Source organism: Pelodiscus sinensis, chromosome 4 (genome assembly GCF_052426305.1).
Source record: "Pelodiscus sinensis isolate ZL-2025 chromosome 4, ASM5242630v1, whole genome shotgun sequence".
Taxonomy (NCBI): Eukaryota; Metazoa; Chordata; order Testudines; family Trionychidae; genus Pelodiscus; species Pelodiscus sinensis.
In genome coordinates, this window is record NC_143055.1 from 131,288,729 (window position 1) to 131,303,891 (window position 15,163).

The window sequence follows — 15,163 nt, forward strand, 5'->3', positions numbered from 1 at the left end:
TGAGATCATTGGTTAATGTTCAAGGTAACATGCAGGATCCTGGGTAGTAGAGCCTACCCCTCCCCACTGCCTGTAACCACTGAAAAGTCAATGGTTACAAGGTTACTTAATAATACGCATGATAACATCCCTAACATTGCCATTTCGTGGTACAGCGTGTGATCATGTACATAAGAACGGCCATACTGGATCAGACCAATGGTCCATCCAGCCCAGTATCCCGTCTGCCAACAGTGGCCAATGCCAGGTGCCCCAGAAGGAGGGAACACAACAGATAGTCCTCACGTGATCCCTCTCCTGTCACCCATTTCCAGACAAAGAAAGGTTAGGGACACCATTCCTACCCTTCCTGGCTAATAGCCATTGATGGACCTAACCTCCATGAATCTATCCAGCTCTTCTTTGAACCCTGTTCAAGTCCTAGCCTTCACCTCATCCTCTGGCAAGGAGTTCCACAGGTTGACTGTGCACTGTAACTAAAGACTGTCATGAGGTTGAGCACACAAGAAGGGAGAAATAAGATTACACATGCCACCTTAACTCTGGCATTTCCTACCTTTGGAGTGCTTGACTTCGCAACCTTAGTTTTCTTTTTAACATGTTTTGCATTGTGGGGAGAGGTATTATCCCTTTCTCTGTCTCTCTTTCTCTGCAAAATGAGTGAGAGCTGTTCCTCTGGGAAGGGCTTAGTCGCAAGGTGTTAACTAACACCAGGCTTCCACTGTTATAACTGACACTCTCAAAATGTGTGAAATTGGCAACTGCGTGTCCCTCAGAGTTAAAACCTGAAATCCCGTCTAGTAAAGAGGGGTAGATCTTTCCCCTTCCAGAGCTGGGTTTGGATTCAGCCAGGTCAATACTGACTGAAGTACTCACACCTGATTGCTGTCTGGCGGCCTGGCAAATGCAGTTGGTGGTTTCTGTCTATCTCGGTGCCCGGGTGACCGCATCACCAGACCTGGGCATCTCCATGGAGCGCTAGCTGGCAAGCGCCTGGAGGGGCGCTCTCAGCTCAGGGCGCAGGTTTATGTATTGGCCGAGGAGAGCGGGAAGCTCGCAGACCTGTTTCCCGTGCCCCCCTGCGCTCGTTCTGGGGAGCAATCACGTTGAAGGGTTGAGGCCGTGGGGCTGTCATTGGTTTCAGAGCAATTCTAAGCAATTCAGCCCGATGCCAAATCTCTCACTGGGATGGCACAAGCCGAAAGCTCCGCCAGCTCGGCTCCCCGGGCCAGGGGAGAACTGCCACTGGTGAGGGTCGCTGCCACACCTGACACCTGGCTGGTGGACGGTCCCGCTTGCGCCACGTGGCTGAGTGCGAGGTGATCCAGGCGCGGTGTGACCGGCATCGGGGGAGGTGGCGGTGCGCCGAGAGCTAGCTGCGAGCCAGACGTGGGCTGGTTCCTTACGGCACAGACCGTCCCATGCATGTCAGTATAGGGCCGCCCAACAGGCAGGAGGGCAGCGGACTCTCTCCCCAAGGCTCGGAGAATCCCAGTTCTGCCTGCCCTGGGGCCGTTCCTTCCCCTCTTCTCATGGGGCAGCCCACTGCCCTGTGTGAGCCCAAAGAGCTATTCCAGGCACAGATGGGAGCAGGGACAGGGCAGGTCTTCTCTGCCCCTCCCCTCCCATTACATAGCACAGGCTGAGGCCCACACAGAGGGGCATTTTCCCCTGTATCTTGCATTGAGCTGGGCTTGGGGAGTGTATTCCCGTAGCTCAGGCCTAGGAAGCAGAGAAGGGGTGGGGGGGGGGGGGTGTCTGTTGCTACTGGAGAGGACCAGTCTGAGTCGCACATCAGCCTGCTGGAATTCCTATAGGCATGGCTCACAGGCGAGAGAAACAGGAGTCCCTAGCAGGGCTTCATGTCCTGGGGCACCCTCCGTCCTCCTGTCGCGCTCCCTCCATTGTGGCCTTCCTGACCATTTGCAATGGCGGGCGGCTCCCTCCTGTGCCTAGAGAGGCAGGAGCAGAAGTGTGGGACCGCTGGCCGCGGGCCTGGTCTTTCCATCAAGAGAGGCTGGGGTGGGGCAGGAGGACCCCTCGCTTGCTGGGATAGTTGTGTGGCTGGGCGAGCCAGGCCTGCTGCTTTCTTCCCCTCCTGCTGTTCAGGGCTTGCAGTTAATACCCGCTGGAGGTCCGGGCCTCCCTGGTCTCAGAAGTACTATTGTCTCAGGCTCTCTGCACAGTCAGGCAAAGGTCACTGCAGCTGTTCCTCTTGAGTCTCCTCCTAAGCTTTTCTTCACGTCCGTGAGGGCCAGAAAGTACTTAAAAGGCTGCAGTTCTGACATCATTACTGCCTCGTTCCCATAGGCATGCCTTAACTCAGCCCTCGTTACAGGGGTGGTTGCTGGTTCTATCTACTTGTATCTGGTTGGCAGTGGGCGTTACGTTTCACTTGCAAATGCCTTGATCCAAGCTGCCATGGCTCCCTGCTTATCCCCCAAAGACCACAGACTTGCTCAGCTGTCAGACTGCACCTTCCTCCCTCCCCGTGTTCCTGTGATGGGAGGGGGTGGAGCCTGGTCAGAAGGGGCGGGGCAGGGGTGGGGCTTGCCTCTCTTAGCCCTACCTTCACCCACCGCTCGTGAGTGTGAGGTTCCGTGCTTTGCAGAATGAGGGACGAAACCAGGAACGCTTCTGACCCTGTGTCCGATTTTGTTGTCAAGACCCTCGCTGACGTGAAGGGACAAATGAAGGCAAGATGTTACTCTAGTGCAGGGCGATGGCTGACTTGCAATGGTCTCTCTGGATCTGGTCCCACTAGGCACATGGACACGCTACACTAGTACAAATAAGAATCCATAATCACTAACCATAAAGGGGAACATTAATACTCCTTAATTTAAGGGGATTTGGGTCACTGGAGAACTTCAGTTCTGTACAAGTGGTCTCTTGACCTCTTGGCATAGTCTGCCCCTGTGTGTGTGTTTGTGGGTTTGGTTGGGGGCAAGGTATGAGGCATGTTTGTAGGGAGGGGATTGAACGGGCAGGGGAAATCCAACTACTATCTTGGTTTTTGTTTACAGGCGAGTGATGATTGTTGGCTGAGGTTGTGTCAACGGTAGATCAGAATAAATGGAAACTTTAAGAAAAGGTTTTTAACGGACCTCTGTTGAAATTGCGGTTGAATGACTTTACGCCCACTCATGTCTGTGGTGGCCAGGCATGAGCAAGAAAGGAAAGAGCAACTGACAGCCGCGGGGCAAAGCTCGCTTCTCAGGCCCAGCGATTTGTGTGTGATGTAAAATCTGATGTTGGTATCTCTGCGTGTGGTTCTTTACAAGGGCTTTCTGGACAAGATGCACCCTTTACTGACTTGGGCTGCTAGTCAGCCTATGAAGGATATACACGGGGCTACCCTTTTCTCGTGCCTCATCCCTTGTTTGAATGGCTGCTCTACTTCCGTCCCCCCGTAGGAGCTGTGTAATGGGGTTATTGACCAGCGCTTCAGAAACTCGCTGAGTGTGATTTGTTCCTGTGTGCCCCTTGGTTATGCTCATTCAGCACCAGTCTTGGATCGTTGTTGTTTGCAAGATGGACTTAAGCGGCAGAGGTTTCTAAACTATAATTAACTAGCAACTTTGCCTGGCATTGCTCGGGTCCTTAACTCACTTAAGGGTGTGAAATAACCTGTTTGAATTTGAATGCTGGCCATGTGTTTTAACAGCATAGCGCTATTCCTGTTATTCCTAGGTACAGTGATCTAGGTTAAGTGAGCCTAACCAGAGACCTTTGAATTGTATGGTGCTTCCCTTGGAGGAGGGAAATAAAAGGAAAATGTGCATATTTTATTTAAATGAGTGTTATTTTGCTAACGTGAATTTTTATTTTCTTTTAAAAAAAGGAATTGTAAATTTTTTCCATTTAATTTTTGTTAGTAATATTTTTGTAATGGGAATTCTATCAAGTGTAATTTTTTCTTCATCCCTATAAACTGTTATAATTTGCTATGCTTTAACAAAAAAGGGCTATCAATGTGATTTCCAATAACATTTTCTTCAAGTTTTCAAACCGTAAGCATTGATTTAGCTGTGCCAAAACAGAGCACTACCCCAAATTTCTCTGTTTGTATTTTTTATTTTTTGTAAAGTTTGAGACACAATCCTATTCCATGTTCATCCTATTTTTCTGGCCCATCTTGGTTCAGTCTCTTTCAACATTTGCTCAGTTATGTCAGTTTGAGGATTGTACTTGATTTGGTGATTCTGTGTCTATTCTGTTTGGTTTCATGAGAAGCAATCCTATTCCAAGCACATCCCATTTTCCTGGCACAAGCAAACCTTTATGTTGCTTTCAGTTAAGATAGGAGAGAGTTGCATACCAAATTTGGTGGTCGTAGCTCTTATTATGTAGGAGGAGTTCTTGACCAAACAGACAGACAAACTCTCAAATAGATAAAAAGCTTCAGAGGGGTAGCCAAGTTAGTCTGTAATTGGACTCTGAAGTGGGTCGTACCCACAAAAGCTCATGATACAATCTACATGTTTAGTTAGCTTTTAAGGCTGCTAGACTATTTGTTTAAGTTTTCTCAAATAGATGGTAGATAATAGAAGTAAAAAATGAATTGCTAAAATTAATGGTGTTTCTTTCAAATCAAACTTTGGGTGTGAAATAACCTGTTTGAATTTGAATGCTGGCCATGTGTTTTAACAGCATAGCGCTATTCCTGTTATTCCTAGGTACAGTGATCTAGGTTAAGTGTGCCTAACCAGAGACCTTTGAATTGTATGGCGCTTTCTTGCCTGTTTAACCCAGTTTTAACGTTGTTGTAAGGTTTGTGCTTCAGTTTTATTTTGTAATTCTGTAGTCAAATTGGAGATGCTTCCTAAAACATTGACAAATCTTATATGGATTCTCAGATTCACTGTCACAAGAAGTGTATTTATTCACCAGTAGCAGGATCTGCTTCTACCTTGAATTCAGTTGGTATCATGAGTTTTCGTGGGCACAGCCCACTTCACATAACCGGAGTTTTCTCATGATCCCATCTACATGTGGTGTTAGTCTCTAAAGTGCTACCAGACCAGTTTTTGTTTTTTAAGTTTATCCTGTACAGGCTAACTTGGCTACCCCCTGCAGCTTTTGAATTCAGTTGTTTGCAAATGGGGAAATGAAACGATTCCTTGGCTTTACAGATGACATATATACAGCTCCCCATACTGAACTGCCAAGCAGCTATATTAAGCCTCTGAATCAATCTCACTATACAATGTAACCATCCCTCCCCCCTACTGCCCAGCTTGGAGGGTTTGTATCCTGCTGAACAGATTGGCCTTTGCGATTGAATTGTGCTTTACACAGCAATGTGCTGCTGACAGCATTAAAAACTCACCCGTCGGGGATAGGGGGGAGTTATTTCTTATGCATAGCACCTAATGCTGTGATGCTATTAAAACCTGCGCCCCAGCCTCCCAGTGCCGTCTGTACGAAGGAACAACAGCAGAACTGTGTGGCCCCACTTAGGCACAATGAACAAGCCAGACGGGTGCATTGGCCTCCATGGTGGAGAACTCCCCATCTGGAGGTCACAACTCAGTTTCTGTTTAAACCACTCGCTGGATTCCTCTTTTGACAGAGTCTGACACACTGTGTGCGCGTGTGCATGTGTGTTTCTGCCAGGGGACTATTGTTTTTAAGCCTGTGATTTATCAGGACATTTGGGAAAGGCATCTTCTTTGAATGCCCTCTCTTTTTTGTCTTCAGGTTGCCCATCTTTTTTGCCACTTAGAAAGTAGTGCTTTGAAATTGCTAGTTGTTGCCGTCATTGGGGCCTGGTGTTTTTGCATCCTTTGGAAAGCACAGTGATTTAATGTTTGCAAGTGTCTTTGCCCTGCTCCAAAATTTCCCGTAGCTCTTCAGACTCTGTACGCCTGATGTGCCCTCTGTCTTCTTCCCTGTGACAGCACCTGCTTCCCAACAGGAAGGAAAGTGCAGCTTTCTTTCCCAACAGGAAGGTGTAACTTTCCTTCCCAACAGGAAGAAAAGTGTGTGTGTGTGTGGGGGGGGGGGGGGGTATTTACACAGAAGGGGAGAATTGAGTAAACTATAAAAACTTGCAGGTACAGGTGGAATCTCTCTAGTCCAGAACGCTGGTCCGGAAACATCCGTCGTCCGGAATTATTTCAGTTAGCCAGATGTCCACTTTTCATGGGTGTGGCCAAGTTTTCCGTGGTCTTATAAAGTTTGTTTACAGCCCCTAGTCCTGGCTTTCAGGGTTTCTGTGCTGTGATTTAGCTCTAATTTACCCCTAAATGTCTTCTAAGAGCCCAGTAAGCAGTGGAAGTGTTGGCAGTAGTGCTAGACAATATTGACCTCCTGTGGTCTGGAAAATTCTCTGGTTCGGAATCGCTCAGGTTCCGACGATGCTGGACTAGAGAGGTTCAACCTGTACCATTCCTGAGCGGTGGGACCAGCTCCTTTTGTCTCTACGGCAGCACGGTTCCCAGTGCAGGTACACCACAATGCAGCAATTCTGCTTGAGCAAGTAGGTTTAAAATAGCAGGGTTGCTGAGTCAGCTCGGAGGTGGCTCAGACTACACTGTCTGACCACACGCGCGCCCGCACCCCCGGTAGGTACTCAGGCTGTAGCCTGAGCTACCCCCCTTCCCTCCACCACAGCAGCCACATCCTCGCTCATGTAGAGCTAGAGGGGTTTTTAGCATGCTCACTCATGTAGACCTAGAGCCTGCCTGTCTACCTGCCCCAGGAAGTATCCCCCCCGGGCTGTGTTGGTGTCCCCCAAAACTGCAGCCAGCCCTGCACTCCCTTGACTTTGCACAGTGCCTGCATTCTGGGCTACGCCTGTAAACCTGAACTCTTAGAATAAACCAGCCTGCAAAATCAGGCAGCTTGTGTTTTGTGGGTTGCGCATCTTGACAGCTCCGGAAAGCAGCAGCTGCCCCAACTAAGGGGATGGAGGTTAACATGTGTGAGCGTTTCAAGGTGGACAAACGCAGCAGCACAATCTCCCGCTTTGTGTCATAATGACCCCAAGGCTGTGCTGTTCTGCCCTGGGGTAGTAGGGCTGGCTAATTTATTCAGGCTGCTGCTTCCCCTTTTGTTGTGTATCCACGTATCTTCTCCCTCCTCCCTTTTCAAGAGACCCCCTTCACAAATATCAACCAGCTTTTATCCTGGGATTTTGTTTTTCGTTCTTTCCATTTCCGATGGAGTTATTTATCTGTGTCAGCTTTTTCACGCTCGGTCCGATCGTTAAAGCCGCCATGGAAGAAAAATCCTGAAAAATCCCCATTGGGGGTAAAATAAATGTCCACACATGGAGTTGAAAAAAAAGGATTTCTCTTTAAGGATTGTGAAACATATCCTGTGACGTCAATATTGCCGGCCACTGAGACCTCTTGGAAGCCAAAGCTGCGCCTGTTTCAGTAACGGTGGGTGCCGAAACCGAATAAATTAAACCAGTACGAAATGCTTAGTTGGTGCGGATGCTGTACGGGCGTGTGACTCTCTGCACCAGTAGACAGACTTGTGCTGGGTCAGCTCGAGAGAGTGGGCTACCAGTAGCCGTGTGGACGTAACATGTGCGGGGGAAAGCTTTGGACTAGCTCCCAAGCCCAGATCCACGAGGTTGAATCGGCTCGGATTTGGGCAGCTTGTCTTGCCCACCGTTGGAGCCACAATGTCCCCATCTTCCTCCCAGGGTACACAAAGAAAGGAACCCAGTGGGCCTGTTGTCTCTGGCCGTGACACTCTCCTGGAAAGGCTGTTGGAACGCATCGAACCCATCTTCAGATCACTGACCACATGAAGGGACCACTTCCTCCGAGGCACAACCGACATCCTCCACAAACTGCACCAAGTCAACACCCTCCCCCAGAATCCTCTCCCTGCCACCATGGAACGTTCCAGCACCCCGCACCTTGACGGCACAGCTGCTCGAGGCCAGTATGTACAGGGCAACGGACAACCCTCCGATCTCCACCCCAAACACATCACCAAATTCACCCATTTCATCCTCACTCACAGCAGTTCGACACGTTGCCCAAATCATGGGAACAGCCATGGGAACTACGATGGCTCCTCAGTGGGCCAGCCTCTTGGGGGACTGCCTTGAAGAATGGATACACGTTCACCCACCAGACAAGGACGCTGTCACCAGAGAACAGTGCGTCATGGAATGGGCCACCCAGCTAACCTGGAAGAACCTGCTTCAGAGGAGAGAGAAAATCCACTCCGACCACACACCACTGCTTGTCACCTGCGACCCATCTGGGGTAGCAAACAGCTACGGTCCATGCTCAAAGGGGATCCCTTTCTTGAGTCCCCCCTCCTGGCCTTCAAACAAATTCCTAGTCTCTCCAAGCTCATCCTCAGAAGCAAACTCCCCACAGACCAGAACTCACTAACTCAAAACTGCACTAGCCCCTGCCGGAGCCAGGGCTGGGAACCCCCTGCCCCCAACCCAGCTGATGTATCTCCACTGCTACAATGACCCACAACACGCAATACATCTGTCAAGGTCCCTTCTTATGATTCAAGGTCTGGCAGACTTGCCTTGCAGCCTGTTTAAGGTTAAGAGGTGACCCAGTCTCAATCTACAAGCAACCCCACCAGGGCTGTAGTCCAGCAGACAAAGGTGGAAGGAGACTCAGTGGCTGGAAGTTGAAGCGTGATCAAATCAAACATGAAGTAAGGTGCAAATGCTCAACAGGGAGGATAGGTAGCCATTAGAACACTTTGCCAAGGGAGATAGCGTTCTCCATCCCTGGAAGTCTAAATTCAGAGAAACATCTTTCTAAGAGTTCTGCTCCTGGACTTTATCGTTGAGGGTTAGACCCGCAATGGAAACGGAGGCTCAGGGTTGCAGCTCCGAACTTTTAGGCACCCGGCTACATAATGGAATCCAGAAGCCCTCGTTTGGAGGCCACTTCTGCCCGCAGGTCAGGTAGATGGAGGACCACCTCCCTGGAGGGTCCTGCCGGGCCTTACGGTGCGATAGGTGCCTGGGTTTCAGAACCAAGGCAGTTGTGCACCTGCCCAGTGGCAGATTTTTAGGTAGCATCGATTTTTAGCTGCTGAGCTAGGATTTTGAGGCTCTGAGTTTTGGATTTAGGTGCTGAAAGGGTCTGTTACGCACACACCTAAATCATTTTGTAAATCAGATTTAGCTCTGAGTGCCCTCCGATATCATTTTTCAGTGACATTTTGCCTAACTAAGATGACAGGGTTTGGCCATAATTTTGAACTGGTCTGAAAGTTCTGCCCCGCTGGTTAGCAGAGCTCCCAGTATGTGTTTCTGTTGGTGGTGCACATCTGAACATGCCTCAGCGCCCGTAACAAAATTTATTCTGCACATGGATGGAAAAAATTAGCAGGAATATTGGATTTGGCCCTAAATTTTTTGGCAAATAGTCTGCATAATCCTTCATTATTTTGCTCTGACATTGCGTGGGTAGTCTGGCCTTGTGAGCTGTTCTTCAAACCCTGGTTACGGAAGCGGGGGATGTAGAGCAGCGATATCTAGACCATCTTGAAGATAAGTCGCTGCCCAAGCAGTCATCTCTGAGGCAGAGAGCTGCATGCCATGTAGGAGGCAGCAAGTTCTATTTCGGTTGTGTGCCTATTCAGGAAGTGCATTTTGCATAAGTCACTGAGGTACCGGGAGGAAATAGAGCACTCTCTGCACTTCTGGCTTTACTACGATGCTCGGTTGTGCAACTCCAACCGCCTTTGCCACTCCGTCCCAAAATGGAGGCTCTGGGTATTGAAGGAATTGGTGAGGCTCAGTGCGAGGACATTGGACTCTGCTGAACAAAGTTTCATCTCATAATGGTAAGAGTCCTCTGCAGATTTTGGTTCTGTTGACTGAAGGAAAAAAAAATCTAAGGCAGGGGATTAAATAGCTTTGTTTTCAATTTTATGTTTAAAAGCCTGGCTCTGTTACAATAAGATGTGTGTTTATCTTCTGTACAAATCAAAGTTTAATTTTACATTTTAAACATTTTTTTCCTTTGAATCTTTCCCAAAATATCACTTAGCCATCTAGTGCTTTTATTCATTTAAACTAACTTCTTGATTCATGTGTATGTGTGTGTCTTGGTATCATGTGCTGACAGGAATGCCCAGCTAAGTGTTTTACAATGAACGTAAAAATACACATATTGTGTGTGGGTATCTTTACATGATTTATTGTAAGTTAACTTAAATTGGAAAGTGTGATATTTAGATCCCCCTGACGTTTCATAAACTGTTTAGACCAGGAAGCCCGCTACAATGACAAACTATATGTGCCAAACTCATCCTGGACATATGGCCATTGTCTTCTGAGGAATTATGCCCAAGGTCAACTCAGCCCTTTATTCTTAACTTCCCTTTAATATTTTTAGATCAAGCATGTTCCTACAAAAGGAGAGCTCTGATAATGGTTTCTTTCTGTCCTTTTTCTTTAATTTTCCTGCCAGCATAGCTAGGAGAAGATTGATGGGGGGAGAGAGAGAGGGCTTACTACAGTCTCTAAAAAGCATGAACAAATTAGACAGCTCACATTATTCGTGGTGCTCACAGTCCTTCTAAAGAAAAAGCAAGCGTATAAAAGCAGTTCTTGCATTCTGCCCAAGTGCCTCAGTGGTGCAATGCAGAAGAGAAACTCTGTGTGGCTAGTCTGTTACAGGGTGGTAGGAAAACCGCTGGGTATGTGTTTTGTTACTGATTTATTCAGCTTTTTGAATAGGAAATGTTGGCTATTTAGGGTTTTTAATTAGTCAGTCAGTTTGCACCATGGAATCAGTTCTCCTTTTGTAAATGACTTGTTGTTGTACTTTGATTTTAAGAAATATTTGATTGAATTTCATCAATTACATTTTTAATTTATTTAACAATTACTGACAAATAGTCTAACCCTCAGCCGACAGTCTGGATACGATCCAAAAGTAAGAACTAGACTAGAGCCAGATGCATTTACACCATTGTAAAATGAACAACTTTCAAGTCTGTTGTTTGCTAGGGAGAAATATGTAGAAAAGACAGTGTGCATTGCTTATCTTAAACAGAAGTGAATAGATCCTAGCTTGCGCCTTACTATAAATCATTCATTTAAGCTCTAACTTTGGGATACTATAAAAAACGCTTCTATATTTCTAGATAGAAATGTGTCTAGAAAATAATGGCACTTACTTTAAAATATTTTTTCAAGTGTTCATCTTGTAATGCTCTCATTCTCTGTGCAATACTTCCTTTGTCTCAAAATAGGCCTGAGACTCGGCTTCCTGCTAAGTAGTATCATTATGTCAGCGGCTTTCAGTGCCAGACCCAGGAGCCCTTCACAGTTACGGAGATGTGTTTTAGCTCAGTGCCTCAGTTTCCCCATCTGTAGAGTGGGTTTAATGTTCCCGCCCTCTTTTGTGAAGTGCTTTGAGATCTCTCAGTGAAAAGTGCTAGGTAATGACTTGCACATCAAACGCAGGATGAAAGGCAAGTGCCAGCTTTCAGGTCCACACACCGTCTGCCCGCTCCATGCAGTATTTGAACTCTGGGTGTGGACTGACCCAGGGCTTGGTCAGTGCGGATGCAGTGCTGTCCAGGAGCCCAGAAGTGATTGTAGGTGGCGAAAAGAGCAGCTAGAAGGAGGGGCTGTTTGTTTGGTGCATTTGTTTCTGTGGGCTGCCGTGTAGCGGGGGCAGGGGTTGGTTCGTGTCCATGTGGAGTCCCTGCACTGACCTGCTGGGGTGGGGCATTTCTTGGGCCACAGCTGGGAAGCAGGAAGCTTTCCCTGTAGCATTGTGTGGACAGGGAAAGCTTCGCCGTGTCCAGAGTGAGGCACTGAAAGGCTTTTTAGCACCAGCTTCCAGGACTGGGACAGAGATTTTACTGACGGTGAGCGGGAGTGTTGTTTTTTTTTAAATTAATTCCCCCTTTTCCTGGCATGTGTAAAGCTACCCCGGGCTCAGGTTGGAGCCTGTGAACGTTTCCTTTTTGCCCTGCAACGCATGACACTCCAGGGTGCTATCCAGACCAGGGAAGTGCCGCTGTGGTTTGGGATGCCTCCCGACGCTTTGCTGCTGTAACTCCCCCGTGGTCGCTCGCAAACCACCTGCAGCATCTGCGTGTCATAGGGACATTCCAATGCGTTTTAATTCTGTAAATTTCAGCGTTTGCATGGTTACACGTGGGGGGTAGGCAGGAGCCAGTGGATGCAGGGAGCCGGCTGAAAGCCAGCTCCCCACATGCACCAGCTCCCACCTCTCTCGCCACTACGTGGCTGCCTCTGATACAGAGGCAGCAGTGGGGGAGGGGGGCTGCAGAGGGCTGCATGTAACAGTGCATGGTAACTGATGAGCCTTGGCTCATTTGGTTAATTGTATAACGGCTACACGTTCACAGCCCTAGTGTGTAGCCACAGCCCTGGTCCAGCAGCCTGTTTGCAACACAACCGCTACAATCTGGCTTCCAGCAGCCTGAGGTGACCACGTGCAGGGTGACCCCCACACATTCCCAGTCCCAAATTTTCTGCTCAAAACGTGTGTTCTGCATTGTCCCACCCACTCCTGGACAGTCCCGATAGATTAGGTTCCTTGCCCCATAACAGTCTGCTGCCTTAAATGGAGTTACCCAATCAATTCACAACACACGGTTTGTTTTAAAGAATAAAACAAAGTTGATTTAACTACTAGGAGAGAGGCTTTAAGTAAAACAAGTATAAGGCATCAGTGGTCACCAACCACTAGATCAGGATCTACTGGTGGGTCTTGGAGCCTCTGATGAGTGATCCTGACTGGTTTGGCCAAGAGGAAGGGAAGGGAAAAAAGGGGGTGCTGATTTCAGAGTACCCCCCTCCCACCCTGTATCCTATCTCCACTGAGCTGGGGGAGGGGCACAACAGGGCTTGGGATGGAGGGAGTTTGCTGGCTACTTTTGAGAGTGGTGCAGGGCCAGGGCAGGGGTGAACCTGTCTTAGCCCCACTGCACCCCCACCCAGGAGCCATCAGAAGTAAGCCGTGTCCAGCTGGAGCCAGCTCCAAACCCCTTCCCAGTCATGAACCCCCTCCTGTACCCTAAACCCCTGCCCCAGCCCTGAGCCCCCTGCACCCAGACTCCCTCCGACACCCCAACTCCCTGCCCCAGGCTCAGCTCAGAGCCCCTCCCACTCCAGATCCCTTAGCCCAAGACCAGAGCCTGCGCCCCAACCGTCTGCCCCTGCCTGGTGAAAGAGAGGGAGGATGGAGTGAGCAGGGGCAGGGCCTCAGAGAAGGGGCATGAAGAAGGCCCAGCAAGGGTTTTTGGGTTTGAGGTGGATCCTGGATTGTGCTTAAATTCAAAAAGTGATCTCATGCTTAAAAAAGGTTGGAGACCCCTGCACTACACGGTTATGTGAGAAGACTCTTTTTAAACTTAAACTGGACTTGGTTCAATGTGAAATTCTTCCAAGTTCCCAGTAACATAGCAGACCATGTTTGAGTCAGGATCGGCTCCCAAAGTTCAACAGCTGTTTCTTTTGTTGCCCTAGGAAAGGAGAGAAATGGATTGGGGGGGGGGGAGGAATTGGCCCTGCGCGTGCATCCCTAGAATTTGGAGGGTGCCGACTGAACCGTAGCAGCGCTGTGATTGGCTGCAGAGGCAGCGCCCGGCGCTCACAGTCAGGGTGGTGTGCAGTCAGCACGCATCTCGCTTCCCGGCCAATCCTGGTAGGGAAAAACAGTGTGGACAAAACCCAGCAGAGCCTGACAACCCTGCATGTGGGCAGGAGTCAACAAAATGCCTCACAGGCCTCACCTCGAACCCCGATGGGCTGCGTGCGCCCACCACAGATTCCAGAGCTGCTTGGCCAGTCCAGATTAATCAGCGCTCTGCAGGTTTAAACGTGCTACCAAAACCATGCGGGGCACCTCGTAACCTGACATATAATGTTGTTGGTGATAAGGTTGGCCAGTGAGCGATGAGGGTTCGGATGATACTGCACCACACCTGTGTTGCACCAAGATGCTTACAACAATGGAGAGTGTGAATACAGGGGTTGCGTTCCCGCCCACCAGGGCAGTAACAAAATGACAGGTATTCTCCAGTGTGTAAACGGGAGTGTTACCCAGATGAACCCCTTGGGGCCAAGGCTATTTACATACCGGCCTTACGCCTGCAGGCAAACTCGCCTCCTCCCCAGCAGCGTGGTAGGGGAAGCATGTCCGTTCCACGTTGGGCCGCTGGAACGTGTGGGATGTTCCGGTAGGGGCATATGTAGGCGCCCAAATTTGGCTTCCGCTCTGCTGAACGGGACAGCCCTGCCTCCCTGGTTTTCCTGTGGGACGAAGAGGTCAGACCAAATGGGTCCGATGTTTGCCTGCGAGCGGTGCGGCGCTAGGTCTAACCCGGGCAAGCCGTGATCCCGTGTGTTGTTTCACTTCCCAGGCACGCTTTGAAAATGAACAAGAGCAGCTCTGAGCTGGAGAAGGTCAGCAATGGCTCTGCGGAGAGCCCGCCTTTCCGGGAGAGCCACGTCCGCTTCGTGGCTGGCTCCACAGACAGCCTCAGCTCTGACACCAGGACGGCCAGCGAGGAAGGTAACTGACCCTTGCTCCGTTGTGCGTGTGCGCTCATGTTGGGTTTATGGAAGGGGCAATCCACAGCCCGCTCCCTTGTTCAGGCAGCATCCAGACCCCAGAACAAGCACAGCTTTGGCAGTACGAGCTTTCCCTAGGCTGAGTTCAACTTCCATACCTGTGCTCCTACTGTAGTCGGTGGCAATGCTTCCGTGGATGTCTGTGCACACGGGATCTTGCCTCTGACCGCGCCGATGTCGATGGTCTGGGGGAAGGCCACTTGCTGTCTTCACGGTCCCAGCCATTATGCTCTGTCATTACACGCTGGATTGGAAACGGGTGATCTCCCGTGAACAATGGTGTATCCCGTGACCAGCCTCTGAGCTGTGCACTTCCCCCAACTCTCTTGTTGAGTCTCTCTAGACAATCTGGGCCGAGACACAGCAGCTCGCTTTTCGTAATGTGCCAATGCCAAAATGGTGCCTGCTGCGGGTTTTTAGACACCAGGCCAGACCATCAACCCCCCACCTCCTCCCTGGCCAATGGATAGACCTGCCGAATGTGCTCCAGGATCAGAGATACAGAGGAGCATTCATCTTTGACATGTGACTGCCTCGGTGGGTTGCAGGGAGGCAGAACACATCCTGTAGCTCTACTAGAGGAAATCAAAGATA

The 15,163-nt window shown here is 49.4% G+C and overlaps 1 protein-coding gene across 2 annotated transcripts in view; it reads left to right on the top strand.

The window, feature by feature from the left end:
- Positions 1-15,163, top strand: part of PRAG1 (PEAK1 related, kinase-activating pseudokinase 1) — a 42,731-nt gene that overhangs the window by 11,659 nt on the left and 15,909 nt on the right. For both annotated transcript variants that reach the window (XM_075929344.2, XM_075929343.2), the window contains one exon: positions 14,359-14,510. In XM_075929344.2, the coding sequence (XP_075785459.2) occupies positions 14,359-14,510 (152 nt within the window). The remainder of the gene's footprint in view (positions 1-14,358; positions 14,511-15,163) is intronic.